The following is a 15,277-nucleotide window of genomic DNA, read 5'->3' as shown; positions in this document are numbered from 1 at the left end:
CTCCTCCCCAGGCCAGCCCTGAAACGAGGGGCAGGTGAGGTGGCACCCTCTGAAAGGCTGCACCTGTGAGCGCCCCATATAAACCCACCTGGGCAGCACCCAGCAGCTTGTGGTGGTTGGGGCTGTTTGTGGGGGGCAGCAGCTCTGGCACTTTGAGGATGAGGTGAGGGGGGCCTGGGGGGAGCTGGGCCTTGGGCCTTTTCCTTACTGCTCTTTGGTGACGTTCTGCTTTGCTCGCAGGCTGCTGCTGCTCCTCTTGGTTGGATTTTTGCTGTTCTCGGCCCCTGGTGCCTCAGGGCAATGGGATCTCTCAGGTAATGAGTGGGTGAGATCCCTCTGTGCTGCTGCTGGCTTGGGGGGCTCTGTGGTTACTTGGAGCTGCCTCCTCCCTGCTGGTGTGGAAGGGGCTCTGGGTTGGGGCTGAGCTGACTGAGCCTTCCCTCTGCAGAGAGCACGACCTGCCTGCAGGACAGGCTGGAGCTGGAGCTTCCCATGGAGCTGGGCAATTACACGTGGCACGTTCTTGCAGTGGGTAGGTGTTGCTGCTGGCCTGGCTTCCCTCCATGGCTTTATGTCCGCTGCTTCCTGCAGACCTGGCTGTTCCCTTCTCTGTAGATGTGAGTGGGGAGGAGATGGCGTCCTGTGAGCTCACTGTGGATTATGAGAAGCTGCTGCTCAGTGCCTTGTTGGTGAACTGCACCAGCCTGGAGGTAAAGCTCACTTTGTCCTGGGTGCACACGGTCACTGAGCGCCTGGGGTTTCTTTCTGCTGCTCAAGGTTGAGCTTAATAGGGGTTGAGCTTAATAGGGCTTCTACCTCTAATTTCTACTGGCTTCTCTACTGTGAAGGGGCCCTTCTGCTGGGATCCTATTGCCTGGGTGCTTCCTCTTCCAGCTATGCTTTAAACACCCTCAGATGCTGCCAGGATGCTGTGCCCTCCTGTGATGGAGTGCAGAGCTACTTTAAATGATACCTGGAAGGGCCCTGGGGGTGTCAGCACCTGGCAGGTATATCTGTGCATTGATGCATAATGTGATGCTTCACGGCTGTTGAAGCAGAGTGGGGAGATGCCCAGAGGCCTTACTGGTGCTTACTGGTGCTTACTGGTGCTTACTGGTACCAACTGGTACCAACTGGTACCAACTGGTACCAGCTGCTCTGAGGTGCTGGAAGTGCTTCTGGTACTTGCTCCAGGAGCAGCCAGTGCTGCTGCCAGGTGCTCTCCAAGGCTCTGCTCCCAGTCCCATCTCTCAGTGCTTTGTGCCCCTCTGCTGACCTGGGGAGCCCATGTTCCTCCCTGGAGCTCCCAAAATACCAGCTCTTGTTGTACCAGCACAGCCACTTACGTAACGATGGAGCCAACTGCAAAGGGCTTCTCTGCTGTGGTGACCACTGCAGCTCCTTTCTGATCCGAGGTCCCTCCTGACTAATGCCCGTCTCCCCACAGCACGGGCAGCACCAGCTGAGGCTGCTCCTGCTGCTCAATGGCACCGCGGGGGAGGAGAGGAACGTCACCTTCAGTGCCCACTGCAGCGCTGCCCGCGGGGATGAAATCATCGCTCCTGTCTTTGTTGGTGCAACAAACTGCACAAAGGATTCCATGGCAGTAAGTGAGGGGGGTGCTGTGGGTCCCACTGGGGGCCTTGGGGGCAGGATGGGGTCCCAGAGAACTGGGGGCTCTGGGGAGGTCTGCTGGCTGCACGCCGTCCTTGGCTCAGCGCTCTGCTCTTTGAGCCTTTCTGCTCGCAGCCATTACCAGCACCATGTCGGGCTGTCCGGGGGGTGGGGGCTGCTGCCAGCTCTGGCTCTGGGGGGTGTAGCAGACACTTCTCTTAGGCAGAGCTGTAACCACTGTCTGTTTCTGTGGTAACTCTTGTACCTCTTTTCCCACAGGTTACTTTCCCAGGACCAAGCCTTGGCAATGAGCGCCCGGTAGGTGCCTTCCTGCAGGCAGGAGGCTTTGGGGTGCTCCTCAGGTTTGGACCCAAGAGCAGCCTGACTCTTTCAGGCTGGATTAGCTGCCTCTTGTTGTGAAGTCTAATGTGTAACCTCAGCACAGATAGCCCCAGTGTACAGCCTGTGCCTTATGGGTACAGAGCCCATTGTGCCTCACTGCTGCCATGGGGTTGTGCTTCCCCTCCTAAGGAACGAACCCTTCCTGCTCTGCAGGTTCAGGTGGCTGCGCTGCCCGGGACTCTGGTGATTGATGATGGAACCAGGGTGCACCAGCTGAGCCCTGGGGAAGCCTCGCAGCACGGCTACAGCTTTCAGGCTGACGGACACAGCCTGGTTCTCCAGGCAGCCTTCACTGCCACTGGAGTTGTCTCCTACCAGGTAGGATGTGGAGCTCACGCTGAGGGGATGGTGCAGCTTGTTCAGGCACTGGATGCCTTCCTCCTGGTGGAGCTGTGTGGGTTATGGCTGCAGCGAGTTCAGATGAAGCTTCACGGTCTGAGCGGGCTGTTAGCTGGCTGTTGGTTGGTCCTGCTCAGGGTGTGAGCAGTCAGTGAGTGGGTGCTTTCCTAAAGAGTGAGTGTGCCCAGCTCCACTTCCTCACTGAAGCCCAGCAGCCTGAGGGTGGCTGTATGAATTGTGTAGCTGTGCAGAGCTGGGCCTGTGCTGCCTCCTGCCCTGAGTGCTGTGCTCTGTGTCCTGCCCTGCAGCATAACCACAAGGTGCTCTACACTGCGGCAGTGAAGCTCACGTATGGCCCTCCTGAACACAGGCTGACCATGGAGTCAAGAATGCTTTGTGCCCCAGGTAATGTGTGGGGGAAGCTGCCCCTCCTGCCTCGAGGAAACTGATGTTCTGCTCCAACAAGGATGTTGTTACAGGTCCGGTGCTGTGTAACACAACACACATGACTGTGGCCGTCCCAGCCTTCCCAGGGACCCTCGTATCTGTGGCTGTGGAGGATGAGACCATCCCAATGGACCGGCTCCAGGACAACGGCATCACTCTCAGCACAGCACGAGGGGTGGAGCTGCACGTCAGCAGGGGGGTCCTGAAGTCTGCAGTGAGTTGAGGTTCTGGGCCGTGGGGCTGGGTGTGCTCACGGCTCCTTGGGCTTTGTTACAGGCACAGCACCTCTGAGTGGGTGCTGGGTCAGCCGTGTGCACTGTGCCTGATGCAGGGTGGCTGTGGCCAAAATCAATGTCAGCTGGCTGCTAAGCAGATAAGCATCAACCTCAGTAGAAACTCAGGTTTCATGAGCTGTCCTTGTGAGAGCAGCTGGAGGTTACACTGCTCGTGGTGGGTTGAATTATTCCAGTGTATGTGTTCAGGGCAATTCTTGCAGTCACATTCCAGGAGAATGATTTCTTTTCCAGCTACATGGGGAGAGCTGCCCAGGAGCTCGGTCCTACCTGCCCTCCTTGGAGCTGACTTTTCATTTCCATGGGGACACTGTGGCAATGGTGATGCATCCAGCGTGTCCTTGTGACCAGCACACACCGATAGGTGAGTGAGCCTTGGGGTGGACTCTGCCCAACCTGCTCAGCTGGCCAACCTCAGCCCTGCTTGTTCTTGGCCTGCTCCATTCCTGGAAGCTTTTATGGCCAAAACAGAGCAGCTGTTTGGCAGACCAAGCTTGTTCCTGTTTGGGTGACTCCTGTACCTCTGTTCCAGCTGCTGTATGCACCCAGGACGGGTACATGGACTTTGAAGTCCTTGCTGGCAGTACTACACCACCACTAGCCCTGGACACGCTCAGGCTCAGAGATCCCACATGCAAACCTGCCTCCAGGTCCCCTTCAAATGACAGGGCCTGGTTTCATGTCCCACTGAGCGGGTGTGGGACCAGGTACTGGGTGAGTATCCCAGAGCTGACGGGGGGGCTTCACATGGGGGCGGTGCCCTCACTAATGGGGCTGTCACTTCTCTTTAGCTGGAAGGAGAGAAGATCATGTATGAGAACGAGGTGAGGGCGCTGCAGTCTGACCGTGTGCTGCACAGGATCTCGAGGGACAGTGAGTTCAGGTGTGTCAGGAAGTCTCTGGCTGTGACTTGGTTCTGGGTGTTCTGTGCACAGATGTGAGATTACTGCTTGTTCCCTGCCCAGGTTAACAGTGCTGTGCTCCTTCAGCAATGGCGATGCCTCTGTCTCTGTAAGGGTTGACAGCCCTCCCCCCCTGGCTGCTTCCATGAACCAAGGCCCCCTCTCTTTAATCCTTCTAAGCTACCCAGGTAAGCCATCCCCAGGCTCAGACAGCTGGGCAGCAATTCATGCTTGAGATAAGAGGGAGGGTGTGCAAGGCTGGGGGTGCGGGCTTTGAGGGGCCCAACAAGCTTCTCTTCCTCCTGCTGTGCTACTTGAGGTGCAGGAGTTGATTCTGGGGCTGAGTAGCTCTGGCTCCAGGCAGAGCTGTGGCTGGTGGAGCAGCTGGCTTCAAAGCACTTGGGTTTCTTTGGGGCTCCTGCAGTGCAGTGGTTTACCTACTAAGGCTCTGGCTCTTGCAGAGGACTCGTACAGGCAGCCGTACCGTGATGACCAGTACCCCATAGTGAGGTTCCTACAGCAGCCCATCTTCATGGAAGTGCAGGTCCTGAACCGCAATGACCCCAACCTCTACCTCCAACTGGACGACTGCTGGGCAACTGCATCAGAAGATCCGAGCTCGCTTCCACAGTGGAATATTGTTGTTGATGGGTGAGTGCCCTGCTGGGGGGCACACTGCCCTGCTGGGGGGGGGGGGGTCACACTGCCCTGCTGGCAGCAGGTTTGGCTGCTTCTCTCCTTCCTTTTCTCTGTGTTCCCAATCAGAGCTGTGTAGGGGGGCCCTGACAAGTGCCACCTGTCGGGGTGTCCTGGAACTTGCAGGATGGCACCTCTCTGCCTTGAACTCTGTCCTGCAGCTGGAAACAAAGCAACCTGGGCTGGAGGGAGGTGTCCCCCTGGAGCAGGGGAGCGTTGGAACAGATGGTCTTAGAGGTCCCTTACAACCCTGGCCATTCCATGGCCTCTGCCCTGCCAGCAACAGGCTGTTTCTTCCCCCTGCAGGTGTGAGTATGACCAGGACAGCCACAGGACTGTGTTCCATCCCATAGGCCATGGTGTCAGCTATCCCAACTACCGCCGGCGGCTGGAAGTGAAGGCTTTTGCTTTCATGTCTGGTGACAAGGCCCTCCCCAGCTTAGTGAGTGTTGCTTATTGCTTTCTGCAGTCAGCAGGAGCCCTTGTTTCCTGTAAGTGAGTGCCCATGTCTGTTCTGTGTCCAGGTGTATTTCCACTGCAGTGTCCTCATCTGCAACCGCTTCCAGCCAGACTCCCCCCTGTGCACAGCGAGGTGCCCCAGGCTGCCTAGAAGCAAGAGAGGTAATGCCCAGGCTGGCTCTTGTCCTGTAGCAGTGCCAATGGTCTGCAGCACCCCGCTCAGCCCTCTCCCCTGTGTTCTCTTGCAGGCAGTGGGATGCCGGGGGCCAGCTCTGTGGTGAGCCTGCAGGGTCCTGTGCTCCTGGTGCCCCACGGATGGGCAGCAGCACAAGGTGAGGAGCGGTGCTGGAGTTGCACTGCCCGGCTGTGGGGCAGCCCCTCACTGTGCTGCTTTCCTGCTCCCTTTGCAGGGGATGTTCTGCTGAGTGAGGCTGCGTGGGCTGCAATTACAGTGGCTGCTGTTGGTGCTCTCTCTCTGGTGACCGCAATGCTGCTATTTATGGCTCTTCTTAAATGCCTGAAGAGAAGAGCCCTGATGGTAAATGTGGTACATTAATATGTTTGTTAATGAACTTAATTAAAAATGTGGCTTTTCAGGTAAGAGATGTAGCTCTGGAGTTGGTTGTGTTATTCCTTGGGGGTAAACGCAGGTGAATGGTGAACAGAGGTGGTCCTCCCCAGGTCTATGGGCAGAGGAACAAGCTGAAAACTGAAGAGCAGCTCTCCAAAGCTTCAGGGTCACCTGAGCCTCACTGGAGGCCAGGGACTGTTTCCTCGTCTCGCTGCCACAGTGAAAAACGGCTGGTAGCAAAAAGCTCCTTCAGCTGCTCCTTCCCTCGGGGAAGGGCTGAGCTGCTGCTTCCAGGTCGGCTCTGAGCCCCGCAGCGTTCAGCGCTCCCCGTTCTCCCCCGTAATGCAGTCGCCCCGTTCGCTTCAGAGCTGCGGAGCGCAGCAGAGCGATGCTGAACGGCTGAGCAGCGCCTTCCGAAGGACGAGGTACGGAAAAGCACAACGAGCGGAACCGGGCACCGGCCCAGCGGGTGGGGGTGGAACTGCAAAGTGTGCCTTTGGAAAGGGGGGGATGGGGGTGTCAGTGAGAGAACGGCACGTACTGACGGGAGAAGCAAAATACAACGTGAATGGAGTGATGTTCTCATCGGGAAGAGAAACTACCAACACCTCTTCCCTTCTTCCCTGTTTATAAAGCGTTCCTAGGATCACTCGTGGCAGTGAATGGCGTTAGCTTAACAATGGCTCTGTTAATGCTTTGCATACCTCAGTGCTTAGGCTGGACGAGGCGCCTGCTTGGATTATTGTGCTGCCTTCCCCTCAAATGAGGCTCCTGAGATGAACGGGCTGCTCCTCCTCCCTCTGAGGAAATACTTCTCAGATAGAAGCAAACGAAACTGGAGGTGGGTCAGGTTTTAATCCAGGTGAAGTGCTGCTGGCAGGCAGTCCGTCAGGTTAAAGTGCCCCTTCTGCTGCAAGCAAAAAGGGCGAGCACAAACGCTGCCTCTGCTTGGTGCCGTGTTTGGAGCTGTGAGCAGGGCTCTGGTTGTGCTGTGTCTGTGTGGGCTGCTCCTGCCCCTCCTGGCAGCTGCTGCAGGGACAAAAGTAACTGAACTTGCTACAGCGTTTCCTGATCCTGCTGCTGTGACCGAGGTCAGGTCCCGAGCGGTGCTTCCAAGTGTACTCAGTTGCTTTCCCCTTTGATACCAATGCACTGCCTGGAGATGCTCCTGCTTCTGGAGGGCACAGGTAGAGAACATCAGCTCCAGCAACAGTGCTGGTCTCAATGGCTTTGTGTTAATGGGATTCACTTTAAAACTGAGTGTTTGGAGTGTTTGCTTTTAATCCAATGACAGGCTGGATAGCAGAGTAAAAGCACTGCTTGGTGCTGCAAGCTGCTCCAGAATGTCCCATATTCCAGCATCACAGGGATGCTGTGATGGATGCTGTGATGGATGCTGGGGCTCTGCTCACAGGGCAGTAGGAGGTGCTTGTACTGCACATCCAGATGGGAAAGGCAAGCAGAGCTTTGCTGGGGCAAGAAGTAGTAAAGCTTTTCTTTAAGCTTGTTAGGATTTTTATTTATTTTATGTCACCACAGAATTATTTATCATTGATTTCAACTTCTAGTAAATGGGGGGAACTGTACCATGAGGGTGAGTGGGCACCTCTGTGCTGCTGCTGTACCTGGAGGGCAGAAAGGGAGGAGTGGGGCCCAACTCCCCCTGTCCCTGCTTCACTCTGCAATAAGCATTTATGGATGAGCTGGTTGTAATCCCTAAAGGGAAAGAGATTGCAGGGCAGATGCTCACAAGGTGTTGATTCCTCAGTGGATGATTTGAGTGAGATTCCTTTACCCTGACTTCCATCAGTGCTGATCCCAAGGACCTGGTGGTACCTGGGAGGTGCCTTTGTTCCACCTTCTAGCTGGATCTCTCCATCTGTCTGTTATATGAACAGTACCACAGCCCAGCCTTTTCTTACAGAGAAACTCAGGAACACATGCCTCAGTTTTGGTTTGGTCTTCCTGCTCACTGTCTATTGCTGCCAATGGGAACTTTAAATGTTCTGTGTGGGATGAAGTTTTGCAGTATCTGCAGTAAATATCTTACTGAACAGGCGTGCACCTGCCTGAAAGGAGAACCTTAAGGAAACTCTTAGGGAAACTCCTTGCTCAGAACTAAATCAGAACAATGAGACAACGTGGTTAAACAAACAGCACATTATTAAGCTCAAACAGTTTGATAATGCTTAGAAATATTACAGCATTTTCAAAAACAGAACCAGTTTAAACTAAGTGTGAAGTTACAGCCAAGAAGCACAACAGGCCATTGACAACCCCAGAACACAACAGAGCACAAGGGCAGGCCCCATTCTGCTGCTGTGAGGTGGCAGTGAGTGCAGAAAAGCATCCCTGCAGCTGTGAGGGTGTGTAACTGCTTACACCACACTTAGGGCATGGTGAAACCCATCTCACAGCACACAGTGTCAGCGTGGTACACTCACAGCATTTTAACATGGGCTGTTCGCACTCAGAAGTTACTTTTTCACCGTCAAAAGCATTTCTGATGTTCTGGGCCTTAATGCTCACATATAAAATGGCCAAACCGCTACATACAAATTGCAAGAACTGAGTAACAAAGCAAACACCCCTCACCCCTTCACCCACCTGCCACCAACTCAGCTGCAGTTGTTGCATCCCTGTCCCAAGCTGCAGAACGTCCCCTCCTTCATGCAGCATCACAATGTGCTGCTCAGTGGGTGCTTCCACTGTTGGTGTTACAGTGACTACACACAACACACGCTGGCTCTTTCAGCTCCCATATGAACTGCACCCAGGCTGGATGCTCGACAAGCAAACAATTACATTGCAAAGGACAGACCTGCACAGTGGAGTGTGGATGAAGGAGATGGACACGATCCCACTTATTTGTTCTTTCGTTTGCTGTCAGAGAAATCCATGACGGACAGACTCTTCTGTGGTGAACTTCCATTAACTTCTTGCTTCCTCGCCTGTCTCCTGCACAGGAGAAAAGAACAGCTTTGTCTGTTCTCCCCTCAGACCGCCGTCCTTTGACTTCCTGCCAGAGCAGCTGAGCAACAAGAAATGTGAGTCTGAGAGTCCTCAACATCCACAGCTGTTCTGTCTCCACAGCTCTCTGAAAAGGCACCGAATGCAAACAGAGCGACCTGCCAGTGCCCACCCAACATGGAGCTGTAAGCTGTGTGTAGGTTATCAGCACGTCAATACCTGATACAGGAGACAGAAATCTTTCCTGGACCCGGTGGGCAAAGTGACGGGCCTGGCAGCAGGCCTTGCAGGAGTGCTACAGCACCCTGCAGCAATGCAGATACACTGACTTTGCACCACTCTTCTCTTCCTGAAGGTACAACACCCTCACAGGAAACTGCACGTCCCTGAGAATTGTGCAAAAAATGCTGCTGCGCTGAAGGACCACGCTGAGAAAGTCTCAGAGGGAGCAGCTGCAGCTCTGCTCCTCACTCCTGCCCCTCAGCCCTTCCTGCTGCTCAATGCGCTGCAGGCAGCAGGTGGCCCTGCTGCACAACGTGCCTGAGCCCAGCTCAGCTGGAACCAATCTCCCCAGTCTGGCCTCCAAGCCCTGAGTTCCAGGAGCGTGTGCAGGCACGGCCAGCAATCCAACACGTGGAGCATCCAGCAAAACAACTCGCTCCTACCGAAGCCACCCACGCTCTCCCCTTTAACAACTCATGCTCCTATTCCAAAGCTGCATTTCTGCCCATTTCTTTGCAAATGCAGGTTAGCTGAGATAGCTGGGTACTGCACCCTGCAGAAAGAACACTGCTGCATCCTCTCGGTGTGCCTGAAAGTGTGTTTTGAGGATGTTTAAACTAATATTAATTCTACAATAAAGATACATTTTGATGTTATGGAGTGTTCACATATGCCTGTTTTTCAGGCTCACAGAGAGGTTTAGGTCAGACATAAGGAAGAAGTTCTCTGTTACAATGAGGTTGGTGTGGCCCCAGCACAGGATGCAGAGATGTGGGCGATGCTCCATTGCTGGAGGCATCCAAGGCCGGGCTGGTGGCTCTGAGCACCTGGTGGAGCTGTGCGTGTCCCTGCTCATTGCAGAGATGGATCAGATCGCCTTTAAAGGTCCCCTCCAACTCTAAGCACTCTGTGAATGTAACTCTCACCAAAATCCATACTGATGTGTTTACATTTAATGCTGAAGCACCAAAGCAGCCAGAGATGCCTCAGCACATGAAAGCCATTCATTAAAAGAACCAGAAGTTCACTGTTAAAATAAAGGAAGTAACCAACGCTACAGTACAGCTGCAGTTTGAAGTCAGGGCACAGACCAAAGCCTGGGCTGTTACCTTGAGGCGCCCCAGTAGTTGACCAGCGCTGAAAGGACGATGTAACAAACACTGAGCACTCCAGAAAGTCCCAGTGACAGTGCGCCCAGGCCGCAAAGCACACAGAGGAGGGCAATGCCCCCGATGGAGATCACAACACCTAATAAAACAAAAGACAGATTATCATATAGACACGGTTATATCTAACTAAGTGTTTGACCACAACCCCAAAGTAAAAGCACTTGGGAAAATGAAATCAACCAGCTGATGGGGAACAGCCAAGAGCCTCCACTTGGGAGGAGGAGGGCAAAGTAACAACGTCTTCCGTCAAATACCACAAACGAAAGCTATGCACAGCCAAGATAACGGGCTTTGCTGTGATCGGGGGTTCAGAGCAGGAAGGCAAATAGGATTTCCTCTTGCACAGAGCGCAGTTTATCAGATTACTGTTCTGAGCACTACAAGCAGAAATGTTCAAACGCTTCAACTGGGACTCCAGGAAGAAGAAAAGAGAAAGGAAAAGGTTTTGTGGCTGAAGAGGGAATATGTAGACACACGCATACGATACCTTCCATGACTATCACGCCAACGCAAGCCATTATCACTGTTGTAACAACAAAGATGAGGAAAAACGCCACCGGAATCGTAGACACTGCGACGAACATCAGGAGCGACAAGGCGACAAAAGGATGGTCATCCAGATACAGGCCGAGCCGGGAGTTCATAAACGCAACCACCTGCGGAGAGAAGAACAGATCAGAGCTTCAGCTTCCATCACCTCGTGACTCCTGAGGTCTCAGCTCCTCAGTGAGATACGGGTACACCTTTGTAAGGCTGCCATTGCTGGGAGCACGGCGCTACAGGGGGAAACAAACTTCTTTTGTTAAAGAGTCGCACGCTGGAATTCTGGTCTAGGAGCGACTTTTCTTTCCCCCCAAGGAAACACGTACGGCAGTTTGAGTTATCTGTAGAGCAGCACAGGCACGTCAGCACAGTGCTGCTCTTCGGCCTCAAATGCTCACACCGCTATGGCAGAAATGCAAACACTGCTCCTTCCATCTGGACAGCTGGACATGGGGGGCTGCCCTTCCCCCACGCTCCTGAGCGCTCGCTCAAGAAAGAGAGCCCCAATTTTCCGAGTAAAGGAAAAGAAACATCACTGAGTATCACGGTATCTCAAGAGCTGCACAAATCTCAGCTCCAGAAGTGCATCACAGTCAGCCCTCCCCGTTTCTCCCTACCTTTGAGTTGCTGTGGATGGACTGCACGATGAAGTGCCATTGCTTCTGCAGCTCCTGCAGCTCTTTGGACATGCTGCGACCCACAGCGCTGCTGCCAACCCCCAGAGCCACGGACCCCCCTGCAGCCACAGTCAGGTGGTGACAGACTCATGCAGGTGCTTCCTGAAAACAAAGGAAAAGCCTTTGCCAAAACAGAGACATTAGATCTCATTCGTTAACGTCATTTGGAGCTTAAAATGTTAGGTTTACAAAGGAAACCGAGCACATGGGCCCTGAAAGCTCTTCTGGAAGTCCCAAGGGCAGAAATAAGTACCAAGGCGCCCCATGTTCTTCCTTACAGCCCCAATATCCCTAATTGAACAACGCCTGATTGCACAGAACCAGCCAACAGCTCAGCGCTCTGGGTCTGGCACTAAGCACAACATCCCGACCCTGCACAACACATCCCACGTATCGCCGTCATCCAGGTCACAATGGGGGTCCGAGAAGAGGGAAATGTGGGGAAGGCTGATTATTTGTATCAGAGGGTCCTGAGACCCCCACCCAAAACCAGTGAGCACATGCAAGGAGGAGGGGGACCCTATGGGAAAGGTTTTCGGGGGAGAACTGAATATGGCTGTATTGCCTGGGAAAGCTTTTGCATAGGTAACACCAGTCGTGTGCATCAACTGAAGGGCTTTTGTTCAGGGGTACATGGTGAGGGCAGGCATCAGAAACCAAGACTGCCTTCATCCTAAGGCCATATCGGGGCTGCTGAGGGAATTCCTGCGTTACGCGTGACAGTCCCGACCCGTTTAACCATGGGGGCACAGCACTGCAGGTGAGAGGAGAGAAGGTGGTGGGGAGAGCTGACAGTGAGCTTCAGTATCTGAAGGGGAGCAACAGGAGAGAATGGGACAGACCCTTCAGCAGGGTCTGAGGTGACAGAACAAGGGGAAATGGCTTCAAATTAAACAGAGGCTCAGGTTGGACATAAGGAAGGAGTCTGTGCCAGTGAGGGTGGTGCGGCCCGGCACAGGGTGCAGAGATGTGGGCGATGCCCCATTGCCCATCCACGGCCGGGCTGGTGGCTCTGAGCAGCCGGTGGAGCTGCGCGTGTCCCTGTTATTGCAGGGATGGATCCGGCGGCCTTTAACGGTCCGTTCCGATTCAAAGCGCTCCCAGCTCCCAGCTCCAAACCGCATCTGTAATGGCCGGGTTCCACCATCCACGGACGCTCAATGTCGCGCTGTGCTTCGTTCTGAGCACGGACCCGCGGCGTCAACGGCCGCTTTATCTGCTACATCCGCGCCCCGACACGGGCGGCACCGAGCACCGAGCACTGAGCACCGAGCAGCGAGCAGCGAGCAGCGAGCTCGGCCCGGCGCCGCCTGCTCCGCCTCCCACGCATCAATCACCCGAAACAGCCCGGCAAGGGGAGCACGGCTTAAAGCCCCCCCGGCACAAATACCCCCCGGCTCCGCTCCCGGCGGGTCCCCGGCCTCGGGACAACAGCGGGAAGGGCGGCTCTGCCACCCGGCTCCGTGACCCCACTGCGTGACCCGTCCTTGGCACCGCCATATCGCCATATGGCCATATCCCCATATCTCCATATCTCCATATCCCCATATCTCCATATCTCCATATCCCCATATCTCCATATCTCCATACCGCCCCCCTCACCTCTCCGCGGTCACGGCAGCAGCTCCCGGAGCTCCTCGCAGCGCTGCGCCGCCCCCCGCTGCCGGGTCCGCCCCTCTGGGCCGGGCCGGAGGAGCCCGATTGGGCCGGGCCGGGCCGGGAGCTGTTTTGTTTCCTGCGCCCTCCCGCTTCGCCCGGTGGGTGCGGGATTTCCTGCTGTTTTACGGCCGAAGCTCCGGTCGAACCGCGCTCCGGGCCGCAGCGCCGGCACCAGACGCGGCTCCGGGCCGAGAACGTGACCCGCAGGAGCCGGGTCCGGTGCGGGCGGGACATAAGGAAGAAATCTGTGCCAGTGAGGGCAGGGCGGCCCGGCACAGGGTGCAGAGATGTGGGCGATGCTCCATTGCTGGAGGCAGCCACGGCCGGGCTGGTGGGCGCTGAGCAGCCGGTGGAGCTGCGCGTGTCCCTGTTATTGCAGGGATGGGTCGGATCCCTTTAAAGGGATGTTGTGGGGGGGGCCGTGGTGTGAGGGCCGTCCAGTTCTCGTGCTTTACAGAACGTGGGATGAGCAGCTCCCGAAGAGCTGCGGTCAGAACGGCAGGGTTGCTCGGTGCGCAATGTGTGCAATGCCTCTGCCTAGGGCCGGCACCGGGAAACTGCTCTGGGCTCCCTGCTGGGCTGTAACAGCTCCGTCTGTGCTGATACTGGAAGGAAGGGAGCTTTAACTGGGGACGTGCTGACAGTTGCGGCTGGAAAACAAACCCACACGGACCGGTGTGGGGACATGGGGAATACGGGTGTCCCGTTGGCTTTGGGTCTTTGGGGTGTTTGGTTCTGAATGATTAAAGACTTCATCGTTTTCATACAAGTGCTGGAGTCTCTGGGATGTGTCTGGGGTTCTGGAAGCTTTGAGGTGGGGCAGAGCTGTGCAGTGTTCACTGATTCCAGAACTGAGTCTCCATAGCTACAACACACAACACTGTGAGCAGGGCTGGCTGTGCCGCTCTGCAGAGGGTGGAGGGTGCAGGACATCCCGGCCTCCTGGCACCTCCGTGACCGCGCTGAAGGTGAGCACCAAAAACCCAGTGTCAGAAACCCCTGAGCCGGGACGGGTGCACCCAGCAGAGGGACAGGAAATGGGGGCTGTGGGTCCTATGGCTCCTGCACTCAGTGCAAGCACGGGGCCTGCTGGACACACACCTTTCTCTTTCCCCCTTTGTTTTGACACGTGTCTGCTTCTCATGGTATTTAATGTGCGGAAACTTCTGCTGTAAACCACCTTTGGGGGCCTGGAGTCATTGGTGCCATAGAAAGGTGGAGCAGTGGGGAGCAGCCTGGGTCTGGGGGAGGTGGAGGGGGCAGGTGTGAAAATCTGACCTGACCTGTCTGGAGTTAGAAAGATTAAGGTGGAAACTGAGCTTGAGGAGGACAAGGGGGGGAAGACAGAATGGGATGTTGGGGGGGGGGGGGGGGGTGGTGGAAGGGACAGTGTTGTGTGAGGAGGCTGATTGCTTTGATATCCTTTGTTCCCTCTGGTTGGTTTTTTTGGTTGTTCACAGTTTTCAGTGTATTCACTGCTCTGAGGAGCACCAAAGCATTCCCAGGAACCAAAGCAGTGATGAAAGACGAAGCAAAATGAAGCCAATGGAGAGGGTGAGTTCTTCCTGCAGGGACTATGGAGCACTCACGTGATTTTCAGATTTCTGTTACTTGTGCTGGGATGTTGTTGAGGACTCTGAAGATGCTGGTTCAGTGTGCTGGGACATTAACACACAATACACTACTATATAATCAAAGTGACACAGGGGCTGTGTGAGAACGAGCTCTTGTTTTAGGCTCTGTGTTACCAGGCCCAAGGCACAGTGTGAGTTAAGGACAGGGAAATGTACATGAACTGCCGCTGTGAAGTGCTGAGCAGGTGGTTGGGTATTTTATTAGTGCTGCTCTTACTTAAGGGAGTGTTGTTCCACCTTCTGTTATTATTTGGTCATTAAACCAGTTAATATCAGTTCATTATATATACGGTTCCTTATTATTTGTGGTTGAATTTTTGGATTAAAAATATTTTCCTTCCAAACAGGTTGTGGTTTATTTCCTTTATTTGGCCACATTAACACTTAATAGCGGTGCACAAAAAGCTGAATCCAAATGACGGTCCAGAAGCAGCTGAGAGCTGTGCAGGGCAGCATTGGTCTGAATGGGCTGGTGCACAGATAAATCACTTGTGCCAGCGTTGCTGGGAGGAGGAAGAGGGGGCGGCATTTCTTCCATCAGCAGCCTCACTGCTCCTCATCTGAGAAACACTGATAAAGCTGCATCTGTAGGACAAGTGGAAACCAGGTGCTTTAAGGCAGTCCTCTCAGAGGGCACAAAATGCCAGATAAGCTGAACTGCAGCTTCTAAGGAACAGGCA

General features: G+C 54.7%; 3 protein-coding genes across 7 annotated transcripts in view; 2 read left to right on the top strand and 1 right to left on the bottom strand.

Moving 5' to 3' along the window:
• ZP2 (zona pellucida glycoprotein 2) lies at positions 1-5,761 on the top strand. 4 transcript variants are annotated; one of them, NM_001323245.1, is given in 20 exon segments: positions 111-163; positions 241-314; positions 449-532; positions 616-710; positions 1,448-1,606; positions 1,894-1,932; positions 2,170-2,334; positions 2,664-2,760; positions 2,835-2,977; positions 2,979-3,005; positions 3,008-3,016; positions 3,330-3,459; positions 3,628-3,809; positions 3,887-3,978; positions 4,061-4,185; positions 4,459-4,648; positions 5,000-5,135; positions 5,218-5,314; positions 5,401-5,484; positions 5,563-5,761. In NM_001323245.1, coding segments are annotated over 20 exon segments (2,079 nt in total). In that variant the 5' UTR covers positions 111-158; the 3' UTR covers positions 5,709-5,761.
• A 2,107-nt stretch (positions 5,762-7,868) lies between these two features.
• Positions 7,869-12,969, bottom strand: LDAF1 (lipid droplet assembly factor 1). The gene is made up of 5 exons (XM_015877477.3): positions 12,907-12,969; positions 11,245-11,406; positions 10,572-10,740; positions 10,025-10,163; positions 7,869-8,681 (listed from the first exon to the last, which is right to left on the bottom strand). Exons 2-5 carry the CDS (start codon positions 11,314-11,316, stop codon positions 8,588-8,590), a joined length of 474 nt encoding a protein of 157 aa, XP_015732963.2. The 5' UTR covers positions 11,317-11,406; positions 12,907-12,969; the 3' UTR covers positions 7,869-8,587.
• Positions 12,970-13,811: 842 nt separating this feature from the next.
• DNAH3 (dynein axonemal heavy chain 3) overlaps positions 13,812-15,277 on the top strand; it is a 44,326-nt gene continuing 42,860 nt past the window's right edge. For both annotated transcript variants that reach the window (XM_085514435.1, XM_085514436.1), the window contains exons 1-2: positions 13,812-13,931; positions 14,424-14,517. In XM_085514435.1, the coding sequence (XP_085370561.1) occupies positions 14,500-14,517 (18 nt within the window). In that variant the 5' untranslated portion in view covers positions 13,812-13,931; positions 14,424-14,499. The remainder of the gene's footprint in view (positions 13,932-14,423; positions 14,518-15,277) is intronic.

The sequence above is a fragment of the Coturnix japonica genome, chromosome 13, assembly GCF_054131305.1.
Source record: "Coturnix japonica strain WE chromosome 13, WE-NBRP24, whole genome shotgun sequence".
NCBI lineage: Eukaryota > Metazoa > Chordata > Aves > Galliformes > Phasianidae > Coturnix > Coturnix japonica.
This window is presented reverse-complemented; position numbering and strand designations above follow the sequence as displayed.

What these genes read in the sequence shown, in the direction of transcription:
- ZP2 (XM_015877465.3), top strand. Translation starts at nt 493, where the DNA reads ATGGAGCTGGGCAATTACACGTGGCACGTTCTTGCAGTGG. An exon ending in GCACAAAGGATTCCATGGCA is followed by an intron (nt 1,607 to 1,893) that starts GTAAGTGAGGGG and finishes CTTTTCCCACAG; the next exon opens with GTTACTTTCCCAGGACCAAG. An exon ending in AATCCTTCTAAGCTACCCAG is followed by an intron (nt 4,186 to 4,458) that starts GTAAGCCATCCC and finishes TGGCTCTTGCAG; the next exon opens with AGGACTCGTACAGGCAGCCG.
- LDAF1 (XM_015877477.3), bottom strand. Translation starts at nt 11,316, where the DNA reads ATGTCCAAAGAGCTGCAGGAGCTGCAGAAGCAATGGCACTTCATCGTG. An exon ending in TGGCGTGATAGTCATGGAAG is followed by an intron (nt 10,164 to 10,571) that starts GTATCGTATGCG and finishes TTGTTTTATTAG; the next exon opens with GTGTTGTGATCTCCATCGGG. An exon ending in AACTACTGGGGCGCCTCAAG is followed by an intron (nt 8,682 to 10,024) that starts GTAACAGCCCAG and finishes TCTCCTGTGCAG; the next exon opens with GAGACAGGCGAGGAAGCAAG.